Raw genomic sequence first — 18145 nt, 5'->3', positions numbered from 1 at the left:
AGGCTGTCGCCCATGAACCCTCTAGCACAAACACCGAGTCATGAAGCCAAACCCCCTGCCAGCCTACACCGCTAACGCCGTTGTCCCGCCACCCCACGGAAGCCCCTTCAAAGGGGCATCAACGCGCCGGCTACACACTGCAGCCGCACAGCTGCGTCGACCGCCACCCCCTCTGACCAGGCCACGTAGAGCCGGACCTAACTCTGCCACTTGCGTCACACCGCCGCACGCCGAGACCACCATTGACCATCGTCGTCGTCGCTCAAGCACCCGCCAATGTCGCTGCCAACAAAGCCACCAATAGCCACAGGGCTTGTGCTGCCACCAACTCGGGCGCCGCCCCCTGCCCTGAGGTCACCGGGTCCGGATGCCAGGGCCTGAACTGGGCGACCCCTGCCGCCGCCGCCGCCTCCAACTTGACCACAACCGTGGCACCGCCTAGAGCCAGTCTGTCGCCGTTGCCGTCACCGTCGCCCAGGCCGCCAGACCGTCCGTGGGTAGGCTGGTCGGCAGGATGCCGCCCCGGCCACAACCAGCCCTAGAAGAGGCTCGGTCGTCGCCGTAGCAGCCCCGGCTAGTCGCCGCAGCAGCAGCCAAGGCCGTGCAGGGAGAGGCAGGCAGAGAAGAGAGTGCCGCTCCCAGCGCCTGCACGAGCCCCGACAATCGCCGTTGCCGTCCCATCCACCGCCGGCCGCCACTGCACCTGCCACTGGCCGCCAAGGCAGATCCAGCCGCCTTGGGTTCGGGTCCGGCCATCCGAACACCGGACCCGGCTGCCCGGGAACTAGACTTGTGGCCCCGGCCAGCGGTGCCGCCGTCGTCTTGATGGAGGAGGGGATGAGCGAAGGAGAAGAAGGAAGGCTCCGCCACCATCCCCTGCGCCTACGCAGGCATGAGCCGACGCCGCCACAACCGCGGCAACCATCCCCACCGAAGCTCCACGCAGCTCGCGAGGTGAAGGACTGCCGACCCTCTGCGGCGCGCGCCGCCCACACGAGGGAGGGAGAGCCCCGCCGCCACCTTCCTCGCCGGCCGGACGGCCATGCCAGTGGCCAGCTCTGGTGGCAGCGCGGCGGGAGAGGAGGAGAGGGGTGGGAGAGCGGCGACGGCTCAGGGGTCCGCCCGTGTCGCCCTGCGTGGGGGAGCGACGCGGGGGAGGAAGAGTAATTAAGGTTGGATCACCGTCCGTGGGCAGGCTAGTCGGCAGGATGCCGCCCCGGCCACAACCAGCCCTAGAAAAGTCTCGGTCGCCGCCGTAGCAGCCCCGGCTGGTCGCCGCAGCAGTAGCCAAGGCCGTGTGGGGAGAGGCAGGCAGAGAAGAGAGCGCTGCCCCCAGCGCCTGCACGAGCCCCGACAACCGCCGCCGCAGTCCCATCCACCGCCGGCCGCCACTGCACCTGCCACTGGCCGCCTAGGCAGATCCGGCCACCTTGGGTTCGGGTCCGGCCATCCGGGCACCGGATCCGGCTGCCCGGGCACCAGACTTGCAGCCCCGGCCGGCGGCGCCGCTGTCGTCTTGATGGAGGAGGGGATGAGCGAAGGAGAAGAAGGAAGGCTCCGCCACCATCCCCAAGTCTTCAGATATAGCTTCTCATTATCAGAGATGATGTTTCTTTCATGCCTCTTTATGACATGGTATCAGCTAACATTACCTAGGAAAGGTCTGTAAGGACATTAATACTGTATGTTAGCAGCAGCGTTTGGTTTTCCTTGGTGGTGAACAGCTCAACTTATCATCAGCACACAGTTTGTGCTGAAGAAACTGGCGCACTGGGCATGATGGAAGGAAGCAGCAGACTTAATTCTTTATATCATATCACTTAAATGAATCTTCAGTTTGTCTGCTTGGTTGTTCCTGTTTAGGGCTTCTCCATTTCTTTCATTCTTTTTTTTTCAAAAAAGGAAGTTTTTTTATGGTAAGGAAACAAAGAAGGAAGTTAGTTACTACTTGCTTGCTTGCTTGCAAATCTGAAATCTCATCTCAACCGTTTGGACTGGTTGCTCCAACAGTACCTGTCAATCTGTCATGCACATGGCCTGAATCTTCAGTCTGTCTGTTTGGTTGTTCCTTTTTAAGACATCACCATTTATTTATTTTTATTTACAAAAAGGAAGTTACCTACTTCTCTACTTGTTTGCGTATACTTCTGGTGCGATGTGATGTGTATGCTGGAGCAGCCGATGGAATTGCTTCCTGCTGCTTCCTTCCATCATGCCCAGTGCGCCAGTTTCTTCAGCACAAACTAGGTAGGTGTGCTGATGATAAGTTGAGCTGTTCACCACCAAGGAAAACCAAACGCTGCTGCTAACATACAGTATTAATGTCCTTTCAGACCTTTCCTAGGTAATGTTAGATGATACCATGTCATAAAGAGGCATGAAAGAAACATCATCTCTGATAATGAGAAGCTATATCTGAAGACTTAATTCATATTTATTGGTAGTCAGGGATTAGCTAGGTTATACCACTGATTAGCAGTTGAGTAGCGGCAGTGCACCAATGATAAACCTAGATTAGCCACCATTTAGCCCAGACGAGGAGGGCAGGCATTATATAGTCTCCTGTTTGCAGCAGGGAGATGCTCCATCCGTTTCTGAGTAAATTAACTTCTAAAGTTGTCCTAAGATAGACTTCCTTAAATATGATCAGTTCTATAAAAAAAGTACTAATGACATCTATGCCAACAAAAATGTATATATAATAGGAAAACATATTCCATGTTGTATCTAAGTATACTGAAATCGTGTTATACTTAAAGGACGAGAGTGCAGTAGATCGAGCATCCATGGTATATTCTTTCTGCTGATGGAATGGATTGGATGGACGTCTCTCCGACTAGCTCCCACTCTTGCTGGCTGCTGGCTTGACTGAGCTAGCCACCAACGCAGATCATCATTCAATTCAGACCAAGCAACCCTACTTAACTGCAACTTGCTGCTAGATGCTTGCATGCCCAGCTCACCTAGGTAGCTAGACTCCAACAGAGGAAAGGCGACAACATCATTAAAAATATATGGCGTGCCGAATCAGCGGCCTCCCAGGTGTTCACGTACGTTCTGTTTAGTTGGTGCGTTAGATCGAAATTCCACAACTCAGATGAGGCGCGTCACAACCAGCCTTCCTCCATGCATGGACGTATTCAATGAAGCAGGGCTTCCCTGGTGATTGTACGTGACACGCAAATGGGCGGTGGCGCGTAGCAGGGGACGGTGGATTCTCGGCATACATGGCCGGTGCCTAATTAGCACGATGGTCGGCACGCATGCGAGTACGCGTGCGTGCATGCTGCTGAGGCCTTGCTTTGCATGCATGCATGAGCTATCTGTCTGTGTACTTTGCATGCATTTCGGGCCTTGCTTGCTTGCTTCCCTATAGGTGTACTTTGCATGTAAAAAGTGACTACGGTATGAGGATTTATATCACTGTGCTTTCACGTGTCCTTTACATAAAAAATTTACTATGACATGAGAAATTTACATCACATGTGTCTTCTTCCTCTACATTAGTGAATTTACTACCAATAGATACTAGGCAGTAAATTTGCATGCATGCACGAGTGCCTCCCTAAGCTATCCAGAAATTCACTCAGTAAATTTGAAAGCACTCGATATCTTCACCTACGCAGGGTGGGTCAAAAGCAGGTGTACACATTTAATGCCTCCCCTCCATCCTACCATCAGATAAAAATAAGTCGGCCAGGTGGACACATTTAATGCATCTCCTTCTTACCATCAAATAAAAATAATTCACCGACCATGCAGGAACATTTATACTTACACATGCATCCATACATCTAAGAGGCGGCTTGGGTTGTGTGCACGTTGCTGCCGAGGTGGTCGGTGGTTGGGGTTGATCGCCATTAATACTTCTACCATACTTGCATCTGCACCCATGTATGCAGAGGCGCCCGTTTGTCCTCCAACTCTCGCTTATATAAGCATGTGCCATTCATTGTTTCATCGCACCCCTCCCAGCCCTCTCAGTGTCTCCATGTGTCCTCTTTGTAGTTCATATACGAGGAATCAGTACCTATGGCCTCAGGGGCACCCGCAGTGGCGAGTCGACCCATCTCAGATAAAAGCAGCCACGTCAACTGAGCCTATGAGTCAACTCCTGGCCCAACAGTACCACTAGCTCCACGGCAAATTAAAAAACAATAAATAACGTGACCAGGATGGTGTATGCAGTACGCGGCCAGCGGCGCAGGCGCAACAGCCAGCGGTGCACGCAGCGTGCAAAGCAAGAGTGCGGGGCCAGTGCATGCATGCGTCAGCTGGGTGTGGTGTGCGTGAGTTTTTTTTTGTTTTCTCTTTTCTGTTGTGTTTGGTTAAAAAGGTCATTTTGTAACTTTGTCAGAATATAGACATTATGGATCTCATTTTGTTCAGAAAATGATTTCCAACAACATAGTACAAACGGCATATAGTCTGGACTTATGGTTTGAAAAATATCGCATTTTAAAGTTTGAACGCTAAAAAGATTCCTTTGCATGCAAGTGGGCTCCACATGTTTCCTATCTCAACTCCAGGCATGCAGATGGATATTATACGTAGCGTAGTCCACACCTGTCGCGTGGACGCATGCGCGGGCAACGAGTCTAACGCGGCCACATGTGGTTCGTCCAAGGTGCATCTCAACTGCTCACCCATTGTTGCAGTTCGCGTACGTTGCCGCTGCCAGGGCCGGCGTACAAAATGGCGGCCGCCGCTGCGTAGGACGGCTAGGCTCCCTCTATGTGGAGACGATGCAAATTGCCCCCACCGCCGTTCAACTCATTGGTTGCCGCCGCCGCCGCCGTTTGACTCGTTGCCTACCGTCGCCGCCTGAGTCTCTCGCCCCCGCTCAACTCGGCTTCGGCGCCGCCACTCCGTCTCTGCTTTTGGCTCTTACAGGTGGGTAGAATTCTTTGTTTATTCGGGAGGAGTCAACCCTAAAACGTGAGTCGATTTTTCTCTCTTCTGTGTGAGTCGTATAGTCCAGTCGGTTGATTTTTCTGGCCTCCACGTTGGATGATGAGTCGCTTTTCTATCCCCACTGGAGAAGCCCTCATTGTAGTTCATCCCTGTAGTAGTTTGTGTGTACATTGGCTATGTGTAAGCTTGCATATGTACCCGCCCCTGTTTGCCACCTTCAGATATATACATGTGGTGCGCGCTTGTGATGACATGTATTCCATATTGAATGAGAAGGAGCGTCTCCTAATCAAACTCTATTACCGTGTTAACAAGCAACTTGGCCACAGAACGCTTGGAGCCTAAGCATCATCAACATAATCTGGGCAAGCACACTTGCCTATGGCGACAAGGACTAGCACACCCGCTGGCACCCGGTGGCAGTACTCTCAAAAATTCACGTGTACCTAAGGACATTCTATAAGTGCATTGACTTACCTACGGTATGTCATGTAACCAAAGACATACTGATACATACAAAGTCTACAATGTTTCAACTAGCTGGTAGCCTATTCTAATGCCTATGTACTACTTTTCTACGACATTGTGGTTGCTCTTAGATTATATTTTCAATGGTGTTCCAATGCCACGACTAAGTAAACAGTAGCCTGCTCACAACATAAAAGCGGACAACCACGGGACATATATAAATGTGTCTGCTAGTTGTGCTTGACAAGCTAAGCCTCAGTAGGCATGCGAAGTTGTAGGAGGAGCGGGCGTCTCTGCGCGTGTGAAAAATCTCTGCATGTAAAGAAGAGGCATTAAATGTGCCCACATGTTGGCCATACGTCATGTGTTTGGATAATCATTATCTTATTGTTTCTCCATTGCCCTCGTCTATCCTGACTTCTGGAGTAAGCCTTGGTTATACTAGGTTGCTCTTAACCATTGAATTTTAAATTCCGGTGTAATTTAGTGTTCGACGTTGTGTAATCTTTCGTGTAATTCCAGATTTACGAAATGGGTTGTAGTTTCGCCTAAGGGGAGTGGATCCTAATCCACTCTTTTATAAACCCTCGCGTTAGGAGGCGTACTTGTGTTGTAGTTTTTGCTCTTTCCACCTATAATATAATCCTAGCCAATATTTTGCTTTGAATCTAAGTGTGTTAGTTGCTTGAGCCAAACTCCATCAAATACTTCTTTCCACTAACATGTCATTGATTTGCTGGCCTAGAATAGGTATCATGTAATGACAACCAACCTCTACGTTGGTTTACAACATTGTAATGAAAAAAATCATGTTACCTTTCCTTCCCATATTTTCTCATTTAATGTACCAAATATATCAACCTTTCGTAGCAACGCGATGAGAAAACATATTAGACATATGAGCCATATTTTCCAAGATTTTTCCTATACTAAACATATCACCCGCAGCGAAGCGCGGACAGCAATGGCTAGTATAGATGATGATGATGATGAGCTATCAACTGCATGCTAGATTATATATACTCCTGTGTGCATGCTGCTGCGCAACAAAATTAAAGATAACACACTCCTCGTTTTTTTTCTCTTAGATTAGAAAACATGCAGTTAATTACACGAGGAATACGATAACTATATAGGTGGGTGCAAATTACCCCAGCATCTTTGAATTTGCTTAATCTAGCACACAAACTTTCGTTTTGGTGCATGTACGAAACAAAAACCACAACTTGTACGTAGGTATCATCGGTGGACGCTGATCAGCTTGTATCTTTGGTGCATGTACAGTCAAATTGCCTTCAGGTCAGCCCGGCCGGCTCAGTAGTTAAACGTCAGCTTGAGTCGGCTAGCTCGGCATCATGACTTTTGGTTGGCTCTCTTGGACTCAAAGCCCGACTTTATATAGCACGAAGTAAGAAGCCCATGATCTCCTCAAAACGAGGAGCACGACCCTATACACAGCTCGCTCAACGGCACGACGGAACCGACGACGTCAAGATCAACACACGAAGTAGAGCACGTTGTCACCGAAACGAGGCAGCGCTGCGGCTTAACCCGGCGCTGCTCCACCGCAATACGGTCAGAACTTAGTGGAACGGCGCAAGGGGAAGAGGAAGGGGAGAGCGTGCTGGTAGAACAAGAGGCAGGAACAAGGGGAGGAAGAGGGGCGCGTCGCAACGACGAGGATGCAAGAGGTTTCGAATTTTTGTTCTTTAGATTTAGAAATGGAGAGCAGTCACATGTTGCACCTGAAGAACTGAACACTACTCAATCTGCTCCAGAAGAGAACATGGCTCAAGATGAGCCACTTCGAGCAATCACATGTTTATCCTTAGTTGTTAATTTCAGTTAAAAAATATATTGCATCATTTGAACATTGTAATGCACATTTCAGATTTGAGTCAAAAATTCCCTGCAGCAGTAAAACAAAGCAGGTGCATTTCAAACTCTCAGGATAGTTGAGTCTTGTAGAACTTGTTGAAACTAATGAAGTAGTCTGAAATATCAACATCCCTCTCGCTTCTTGTACTGAATCACTTGATAGACAAAAGCTATGCTGCGAGCTGCATGAGCCGTATACGTGACAATACAAGAACGATCGTAGTGTAAACTGACAAGCACACAAGAGATTGGTTTTTGGACCGTCTATGCACCAAGATGACAAGTTCTTGATCCCTATAGAGTAGATTAAAAGTTGTGGGAGTAATTTGCACCCATGCGTATAGTTCTTGTACTCCGTATGCAATTTACTTTTTTTTTCTTTTGCTTGAAATATTTTTCTTTATTCTCATGACACATTTTGTGCTAACTCTTCCACGTAAACGTTGTGCAAAATAGTCTTTTTAATATCGACCATCAAAGAAACCAAAACATGATAAGCCATTTTGCCAAACGTTTTTCAGAACGACTTCTGCTCCTTCAGAGGAGAGCCAAAGTCGTTTTCAGATGAGCCAGAACCTTACCAAACATGCCCAAAATTCCTGCTTGGCGCTCGTGCAATGGATCATGCATATTGGTCCGGTCGAGCATATCACCGTCCGTGATGACGGGACGACTTACTATACCCAGCAGATTCCCTTACCGTGACCGTGAAGAATCATCTCACCGTATATATGCACAGGGTCTGTTTGAATCTCATAAACTAATTGTACTGTAGCTGCTAAGATTAGCTCAGGTGTATCGAAACACCTTAGCTAATTTAGTCCACCAATGGCACAAAATAAATTATTTAGCTACTGAAATATTTTATCAACTAGCACTATTTAGCTAACACAAGTTATTAGCTGGAAATTGTTGCTTAGAGTTTGATAAGTTTGTGGTGACAGCAGCAACAAAGCACATATATATTGTTCAGCTGGAACTACCGCTAATAACTAGCAGCTAGCATGCATACAGCTATACTAAAGTACATGACATGTGATTTGTCGCATCTCCAAGTACATACGTGTACGTAACACCATGCATATACGCTGCAGCGACAGGTAGCCAAGAAAAAACAAGAAGGTGAAGAACACACACGCACAGAACGATTAATATATGAAATTAATTACGCGCGTTGTCGTAAGAGACGCGACGTTGATTGATACCATCTTCAATGCTGAAAAGGAGATGATGCAGAACATACACCTACATCTCGCATTCAGAGATGCCATGTACTGCAACTTGGCTGCTGCATGTGCATGCAGCATGCATCTGCACTGCATGCCACAAAGAACAAAGATATTTCTTTTTTCTTCTTCTTTTCCTTTTTCACATCTCATCTCAAACTACGAGTACACGAACATGAGTCAAGTTGAGTATTTATACCTGGTTGAACAAGTTCCATCCTAAGAAATCTAAGCTAGCTACGCTAAATATATTTGACTGGGGCCATCCCGTATAATTCGGCAAATGTTTCTCAAATAGTATCAACATGTATAGGCAAAGTCAAAATAATTTATTATTAGGTTTGTCTAAGTATATAGAAAATAGTATCAACATGTATATAACTCCAAATTTATATACTATGAAACGAATATTATGATACTTATAGTAAATATTTTTATATAGTTAAATTTCATCAAATTTCACATCGTCTGGCATAGCACTGAGTGTATGCAAACTGGGTCTCGCAAAAAAGTTATGTCTTCATGGTAAAAAAATTCTCTTAAGGCCTTGTTTGGATGCATGCGTATTCCACTCCAATCCACTTCAACTTATGTGGATTGAGATGAATCCATACGCATCCAAACAAGGCCTAAGTTGGATGATTACATCCTAGATTAGTTGGTCGTGACTCGTAAGCGCATATATTTCTGTTAGTTTAATTTGCTACATCTGAAATTCCGAAGTGAATAGAAATACAAGAAAAGTGGCTGGGTACATACATATAACTGAGACAGTGGCGGATGCAGGATGGGAACAAAGGGGAAGGGCTAAATAATAAAGATTTAGGGCTAGAGCTAGAGATCAATAGTGATTTAAAGCTAAATAACCATGATTTAATGAAAAAAATCAGGCTCACTGACAGCCCCATTTGGATCCGCTCCCTAGACTGAGATGTAGCGGCTAGCAACTCCCAGCCTGTTCGGTTGGCTGGTTCGTATCGTTACTGGTTCGTGAAAAAATACCGCTGGCTGATTTGTGTGAGAGAAAAATACTATTTTAGCTAAAAATTTAGAATCATTTACGATAAGCCACAGCCAAATAACATGCTGTACTTTTTATCACAAGATAAGCTTATGTTTATTTATATATAGCATGTATGTGTGCGTACTTACGTGTGGACCTAGACTAGGCTTGCGATGCGACAGCGACCCTCAGCCCATGGTATTGGTCTTGGGTAAAGGTATCTGTAATGTGAAATTACTGATCTGTCCAGCCGTACCGGACCTACCTAAACCAGCAAGCAAAATATCTATCTAGGAGTAGTATCAAATAATAACCAGGCTTATCAGTTAATAAATCACTTTTCTTTGTGAATCTTTTCTTTTCTTTATGCTAATCATATAAGAGATTTCTTGGGCGAGCTATACATATTGAACAATGACGACGCTAGCTTCTGAATATATATATATTTCTATCTAGTATCTACTATAATGGAGAGATCATCATCTATCTTTGTTATACTTTTTTTTATTTTTATATATAAATTAAATGAAAAATATATAAGTATGTGTGTGTGGAGGGAGTCATGATCGACAAGGGAAGTTTGGTTTAGCTTGAGACTGAGAGGATTGTGATCACGTCGTTTTCCCTGAGGGCGCCACTACTGATTGATCTTGCCTGCCCACCAGCCTGCGGCTGAATGCTGGACTGCGCCGTGTTGCATGCACATCCATCGGTTATCAGTATGTAGCTATCCAGCGATCGATCCCTTGCTTCGTTCCAAGTTAATCTCGTGCTTATCCGTCTTACATCATGTCATGGATGGCGAAAAAGATGCATGTCAACGTGTGTATGAAAAGAAGGTCATTATGTCAGAGTTGATATCCATCTTATCCATGTGGGTTGGAGTGGATTATTGGGAGTGAAAAATAGTTCCACTTCAACACACGTGCATTAAACTAGATACGAGTAAACTACAGGTGGCCACGTCCTACAACAAAAAATCTAACCAGACATACCGAGCCTTTGTCCTCTCGAAAGCGTTCGACAAAGTGTGGATCACTCCGTATGTAGATCGTCTTTTACAAATAATCTTAGAGTTGATTCTATCCTACCACAGGGTATGATAACAAAACATGTTTATTAGTTGTTTTCTAAATTTTCTATAGTTCTATTACTGCGATTGAAAATAGCTTAGATACCATCATATGGTAGTAAACAGGCTGGAACAACGTAACCAAGAAGCAAGCAAAAAATATATATACACACAAGAGTTGTTTTCTTAAATACGTCCATCCATCATATCAACAAACGTATCAATATAAATAAATAATTACACATTTGTAATAATCACCCCAAATCAAAAACAAAGAAAAAAACCCCACATTACAAATGTACACGCGGCGCAGCAAGGTCCATCCATCGAGGTGACAGTAGAGAAAGAATAACAAATTAATGTTCATGCAAGCATGCCCAGTGTGTGTCTGATGACTGACTTAATCACTTAATTTTAACTCGATCTGTGCAGCTACGTGGTTGACAAGCAGTGATCCAGTAACTTAATCTCACGGTAATTTAATTTAATTTACCAGCAGCAAGCAGGGAGTGAGACTGTGAGAGCTAGCTTTGCATGCTCCGTTGATAGGATCGGATCACTTCTCCTCGGCAGCAGCAGCTGGTGGCGCCGCCTCCTCGGCAGCCGGCTTCACTTCCTCCTCTTTCTTCTCCTCCTCTTCCGCCGGCACCGGCGCCGCCTCCTCCGTCGCTGCAGCGGTGGCGGCCGGCTCGGCCTCCTCCTTCTTCTCCTCCACGGCGACTTCCCGGGAGGTGGCCTCAGCCGCCGCCGGCTCCGCCTTGGGCTCCTCGGGGATGAACGGTGCAACCTTGTCCAAGATGAAGGTGATCGCCGGGGACAGGGGCGTGGTGCCGGACTTGGCCACCGCCTCGCTCACCACCTTGGCTCCAGGGAAGTCTGCACAAAGATAAATAAACAGTTGAGGACTAAATTGGAATTTCATTTCGGTTTTGTTGTTTTGTGTTGGGCTTCTTCTCCTGGAAGATTCAAGATTCCTATGCAGTTTGACTGTGTATACACAGGAAAACAAAGAAAAAGGAGATAAAGTTGAGCTTCTCCAAAAAAACACATAGTAAAGGGTACTCATCAAGAAACAAACCCCAAGAAAGCGACTGCTCCACAAGATTGCTAGAAGGAACTAAAAAAGACGCGGTTCGTTGGTGGTGTGGTTCTAGTTCATAAACAAAACAATCAGTATTCTGACAAATATATGTTTACACTTAATTTTCACCGGGGTGAAAAAAAACTGCTTTGATGTTCTGATAGGATGAAGTGACACTGTTTTTTAGGGGGGGAAAGGAAAATTATGAATTTTAATGTTACTAGTTACAAGGAGGCAAATATGGTCTTTTATGTGAACTTCAGTTTGAGGTGATGCAACTGAAATCCTAGAATGGCAAATACTAGGAACCAAAGGAAACGTACTGTGGTAATTAACTTCAGTTGCTGCCTTTTCTTTTCCTCAAGTACTCCTATCATGCATGGAAGCTACAGAGAGATGCAAGAAATATCTGAGGTTTTCATGCTTACCAATCTTAGCCAGCTCGTCGAGGAACTTGGTAACTGCAGCCGAGTTCTTCTTGGTGATCTTGACTGGCTTCTTATCCTTGAACAGAGCCTAATTATTCAGCAGGTACAATCATCAGTAGCAGTAGGGCCGGGCCATAATATAGTTACTTAAGTCTAAAGCAACCCAACCCAATCAAATAAAATAAATAAATACTGAAAAAGGGGGCACTAGCTACTTAATAATTAATTACCTTAACCTCAGGAGGAGATGCTTCATAAGTCTCCACAACCTTGGGCTCCAGTTCTGTCTTCTTGTCCTCAATCTCCTTGCCAATCTCCTCCTGCAGATTATATTTATATATGTTAGTTAACACGAATAAGAAAGGTTTGATTAACAAACATATATAAGAAAAATATATGCAGAGGAAGTCAAGTGATCGACAGGCTTGTAGCGGTATCATCTGAACTAGCTAGCTCCTGTACATAGATGAGTAGATAGATAGGTTATAGATACCTTGTTGAAGGACTTCAAGAAGCCTACAGCTGCAGCCTTCTTGCCATCCTTGTCAAAGATCTTGTTGAGGCCAGGCAGAACCTTGGTCTTCCACACACTGGTCATCTCTCTTAGCTTCCTTGTTCAGAATATATGTATCAACCTCTGCTCCGGCCAACACAGCAGCAAAAGAAAAGCATCAGAAAAGTTCATGCATGCAGGAAGATGATAAATGGAAACCCAGCAGGGTGATGATTGATGAATGAACAAGCAAGAAATCAACTGGAAGAAGAAACCAAACAAGGATGAATGCATACATGCAGGAAGGAAGGAAGGAGAGATAGGAGGTGGCTGCTGCTGCAGCTGTGCGTTTGTGAGGTGTGATGTGGAGCTGTGATCACCAGGCAGCCTATGAATGGGCAGCAGTACAGGAGCCACGGTGCCATGAGAGTGATTATAATGAATGGGCTGGCAAGAAAGCCACCCTGGGTAGCAGCAAAATGACGGCGATGCCCCCACGGCAAGGTGACCTGGCTGGCTGGCTCTGTGGATGAGCCAGGGGTACAACTGCCAAAAGGAAAGAAGACTATGGAAGGCATGTCATTAAGCCAGCAAGAGCCCAGAACGAGCTGGGATGATGATGAGGACGCTGAAGACGAACATGGGAAGAGAAGAGAGAGGAGAGGAGAGGTGGCTTGCAAGCTGCAAGCTGCGCTGCGCTGGAGTAGGGACACGGAAGTGGTAGTTAGCTAGGATCCTTTGTGTGCTCTCGTCCCGTGGTCCGGTTAACTAATCAACCGTCCTATCAACGACGTGGTCTTATGCCACGAGTTGAACTAGTTTTACTGATACGGAAAAAAAAATATTACAATATCTCTACAACTCAATATGGAAGGAGCACAGTAAAATTTAGGGTTACGACAGTACGGGCTGTGCAAGTGTTGCGTGGGCACCCTCCTGCAGGTTGTCATTTCACCCCTCGGATGGTGAAGATTATATATTTATACTTTGGTTTAAAAAAACTTGAATGACTTGAGGTAAGAAGCCTCCTCCTGCTGACCGCGTAGGTTATCACTTCACCTTTAAATGGTAAAGATGACGCATCTATCTATGTCTTGGCTTTCAAGAAAACCTTTGAATAAACTAGGTAGGGAGCCTTCGTACATTGACCGTGCAGGCATTATATAGGTGTCTTTCCCATAGGTCATCACTTCATCTCGCTAGCGAAGCTTATGAATATATACTTTGGATTTAAAAATCCTTAAATAGAACTTAGGTGAAGAGCCTTCACCTGAAAGACGGATAAAAAATCAATTTAAATAAGATTTCTTGGAGATAAAATATTAGAGCAATAAATACAACTCTTTATCAGTATAAATGGATATATAGCGAAGTGTGGAACGTGCTCTCCTACTCATCTACTTAGGGCGTGATTGGTTGCTCGGGCATTGGTGATCCGGGATGGAGGGCCTGTGCAGGCTCTTCCCAGCCATGATGGAAGCATGCAAGTGGGTGTGTTTGGTTGCAACCGACTACAGGATACCGGATGAGCAGCGTCGTGTTTGGTTCCCCGTTTGCACCGTTTCGGTGTATGAACTAGTGATTCTAGTTCTTGTTTGGTTGGCCGCATTGCCCTAGGTCTGAGTACCCATGTATGAGTTTGGTGTGGTTACCACCAGCTATTGCAAAATGAAGAAGAATAGAAGGAAACAGAGATAACTTTGCCTTAGTTCAACAAGCTTGGCATTGACAATGACCTTGAAGCTTCTAATGACATAAACATGACAATAGTACTCCCAGCAAATCATGAACAAGGCCATGATTGGTTGCCCAAAAGTCATAGTTCCTCACAAGGTCATTGTCTCCACATGTTTTCATGGCATTTTGAAACCATCACAGGCAATATGAAACAATTAGAGGCAGCTACAACAATGCTTAGCAATGAAAAGCTCAAGCATCATCAAAATAAACGACTGAACTCAAGCATAGACCATAGGCTACTTTCCCCTACAGGCAACTTACCAAGCCATGGCATTTTGAGCATCACAGACAGTTGTAGCAACGAGCAAGAACAAACCACAGGAGCACCAGCAACAGAAAACACTGCACCACAGCCACAACAAATAACACCGGTTTGTTGCTGAGCACCTTTGGTGGAGGATTGACAAAAACTTTATCATCTTCACAACCCATGAACTCTAAGTATGATGCTTCTGCCTCTTCTTTGTTAGGGAAGCTCTTGTAGCTGTTGTTTTTAAAACCAGTTACCTAGGCATTGCATCTAGCCCAGGTTGAATACACCCCAGCTACTCTTCCATGGTACACAACATACCAAGCCATTTGCCCCTTAAAAATACATAAAAGCAAGTATAAGATGTTGACAAAATGAAGGGTAGTTCAATCGATTTGCCTCAGATTTAATTGCCTTTTCATTTGACCTTGAACTTGGAGCTTAAAAAACATAGACAGCAGCAAACCTCAAACAGATTGTAGAAAACCAAGATCACGACAGGAATGAAACCATGAGAGGCATCTAGCCCAGGCATCAGATCATCAGAATTGTCCAGTTGTTGCTTGGGCATGGATGTCTCACATGGTTTGATTACAGTCATGAGAAGCATAAGCAGAAGATAGAAGAAACAATGCTCTAGTACCTCACAAGTCTAAGGTCAACAATGTGCATAATCCATTACTCAAACTAACACTGCTATCTTCATAGGCATGAAAAGGATCTCACAATTGTATCAGCCTCAGTCAAAAACTGCAATCATCCTAGGTGACAAATAAGAACACAAATTACTAAGGCAAGTTCATGACTCCCATAGAAGCATGGGACACGTCCATCCTAGCCATCCGGTAGGCATGCCTACAATAGTTGCTTGGGAATGGACGTATCCTATGGTTTGATGAAAGATATGAGAAAACACAAGAAGTCAATAAAGCAACAACAGGAAGAATACCCACAGCCACCTCAGATTGCTATAGTTTGCATCATTGGCCAAAAAGAAACTCCTACAAGAACAATAACAACATCTAAAATGTCTCAGATCAACTGACAATCTAAGGTATTTTAGGGCTCAGATCAACTAAGTGACAATCCATCACACTTTGTTAATGTCTACAGCACACAGATCAACAAAGCCTCACATCCATCACCATGGCTCCTATGCTATTCCAGACTAGGTGCAACCTTGGTTAGGCAGCAAATGGTTCTTTGTAGCATCAGTTGAGGTAAGTGCTACACATCAAAATACTTCCTACAGCATAAGATGGCCTCCATCTGAACCCATCAAAATGATTGGAGTACCCAGAGGATCATTTGAGCCCATTGCATACCTGCCTGTTGCCTGGTTACCACCAAAGATGGCCTCCATCTGAACATAGTTCTCTATTGGTGTGTTCAAGAACTTAGCATCAACAGGATGGTCCTAGTTAGTGAAACAGATGTAACTATTAGACATAGGGGAGCAAAATATAAGAGAAGACATAGCTGAGGTGTTATCCAAATAGTTTCTAACCTTGATGTGGCCTAGCAGGTGTTCATCATCAAGTACTATCATATGGTGGTCCTCATCCCACAGAGCACCACTCAAATCCTTGAGCCTAACAACCTTAACCACCTTTGCCTCCACTTTCTCAGGTGATTGTAAATCTGCTGAGTGGTCACATTGACCTCAGCAAACTCAGAGACCATGAGTGCAACCTGCCTAACATGTACCTCCTTGAACCCTTTCTCAGTTTTGACCCCCTGCTCCACCAAATCATGGAACCTCCTAAGCATGAACCCAGACTAGACAGGACTCCAGTGCATAGGGCCATTGGGCTGCTTGGTTGCTATCATCAGCAGCAACTACCCCACCCTGTTCCACCACATTGTTCTCACCACCAATGTTAACAACCTGATCAGGCACATTGTCCATTTCCTATCCACAACCAGTACGTAAGGAAAACAAATTCATGGTATAAAATACAAGTTGAACAGATCAAATAGGCAGAAAAGGAATAGATACTACATCATTGCAAAGTGCCATAGGTCTCAGTAAAAATACAAGTTTCTCTAATGCTACTAAACAGTACACACACCATGCCCTACACCCTAGAATTCCCCCTGTTTTGCCATATCTATGCAGCCCATGTCTCCCTCTGTTGTGCCCAGGTACCATTATTAGGGACATGGTCTGGTTGTGAGGCATTATCATTGATGTTAGGTGTCCATGTGGATTCAGCAGGCACATGCTCATCCTGCCCATGCCTAAGGATCCAATTGTGAAGAATACAACATGCTAGAACAAGCTTAACTTGGGTCTTGTATGGGTGGAAAGGTTTGTTGTCCAATATCTTGAATCTATTCTTTAGAGCCCCAAAAGCCCTCTCAACTGTTACTCTAAGAGACGAATGCCTTAGATTAAAAAGCTCTCTTTGATTTTGAGGTTGGTTTGAACCAAACTCCCTCAAATGGTACCTTATGGCACGAAATGGTGGCAAGAAACCAGGCCTCACTGCATAGCCAGCATCGACAAGATAGAATTTGCCTCAAAATTAGCAGATAGGAACATATTTTAGTAGTTTTATTTAGGATTAAGCAAAGTGTCAAAGTTTATTTTTGGTTTGGATGATACCTGGTGGCACTCTAAGGCCATCATCTCTTTCAAGAGCATCAGACAAGATAAGAGCATCATGTGCAGATCTCTCCCAACCAGCAAGCACATAGGTGAATCTGAGGTCAAAGTCCACGGCTGCCAACACATTTTGTGTGATGGTGTGTTTCCTACCTCTAAAGGCAGCTTGCATCTTCACAGGCACTCTAGCTAATACATGAGTACCATCAATTGCTCATATGCAGTCCTAATTGAAAAAAACATAAGTGCAAGTGAATATTGACACTAAACTGATAATGCATGAGACCTATGTATGACAAGTTATGGATACCAACCTTGAAATAGGGGTACCACCTTCTGCTCCCAAGGATCCTAGGATGGACATTGGTAGCAGGAGGGATAATCAATTCATTCATCAGCTCTCCTACCACATATAACACCTTCTGGAAGAACCTACTAATTGTCTCTGCAGACCTCCTGAAGGTAAGGTCAACCACCCTAAACCTCTTATTGTGACCAACAACATGCAAGAACATGGCTACTTGTTCTTCAACAGATGCATGTATGTTGTCAGTGACAAGCTCTCTACTATGAAAAAGGTCATAAAGTTTGAAAAAGGGGCCCTCCTCATTCTAAGAAGGTTGACACAGTGCACATCATCAGAATCATAGATGTATCTAAGGTTGTTCATCCTCTGTATGTCCCTCTCAGCCAAGGGACCATAGGTGACTGAGCACGAATCTTCAACTCTCCTCCTAAACTATATGAAAAACCAAGCCGCCACTGCAACAACCATAGCAGCGGCAGCCCTTCGCCTATCTTCAAACGCCATGTCTACCACAACAGGATGGAGGGCAATATTAGAAAGCGAGCATGCAACATGGGTATGTACTGCTTAGCAAGCAAAAAATCAGACAAAATGAACAATGAAAGACGCGGCTGCCACACCAAAGGGTGCTCCTCTATTGTATACTGTTAACCAATCAATATCATTGACCTAGGCAC

General features: G+C 45.2%; 1 protein-coding gene across 1 annotated transcript; it reads right to left on the bottom strand.

The window, feature by feature from the left end:
• Positions 1–10708: 10708 nt before the first annotated feature.
• On the bottom strand, positions 10709–13017 carry LOC136451313 (salt stress root protein RS1-like). The gene is made up of 5 exons (XM_066452025.1): positions 12860–13017; positions 12564–12707; positions 12301–12390; positions 12071–12158; positions 10709–11437 (listed from the first exon to the last, which is right to left on the bottom strand). The coding sequence occupies exons 2-5, from the start codon at positions 12666–12668 to the stop codon at positions 11118–11120; spliced, it is 603 nt and encodes a 200-aa protein (XP_066308122.1). The 5' UTR covers positions 12669–12707; positions 12860–13017; the 3' UTR covers positions 10709–11117.
• Positions 13018–18145: the final 5128 nt, after the last annotated feature.

This window comes from Miscanthus floridulus, chromosome 5, assembly GCF_019320115.1.
Source record: "Miscanthus floridulus cultivar M001 chromosome 5, ASM1932011v1, whole genome shotgun sequence".
Classification (NCBI taxonomy): domain Eukaryota; kingdom Viridiplantae; phylum Streptophyta; class Magnoliopsida; order Poales; family Poaceae; genus Miscanthus; species Miscanthus floridulus.
Note: the sequence above shows the minus strand (reverse complement) of the source record. Positions and strands in the feature narration are given on the sequence as shown.

What these genes read in the sequence shown, in the direction of transcription:
- LOC136451313 (XM_066452025.1), bottom strand. Translation starts at nt 12,668, where the DNA reads ATGACCAGTGTGTGGAAGACCAAGGTTCTGCCTGGCCTCAACAAGATC. An exon ending in TCTTGAAGTCCTTCAACAAG is followed by an intron (nt 12,391 to 12,563) that starts GTATCTATAACC and finishes TATAATCTGCAG; the next exon opens with GAGGAGATTGGCAAGGAGAT. An exon ending in CGACGAGCTGGCTAAGATTG is followed by an intron (nt 11,438 to 12,070) that starts GTAAGCATGAAA and finishes ATCTTTGTGCAG; the next exon opens with ACTTCCCTGGAGCCAAGGTG.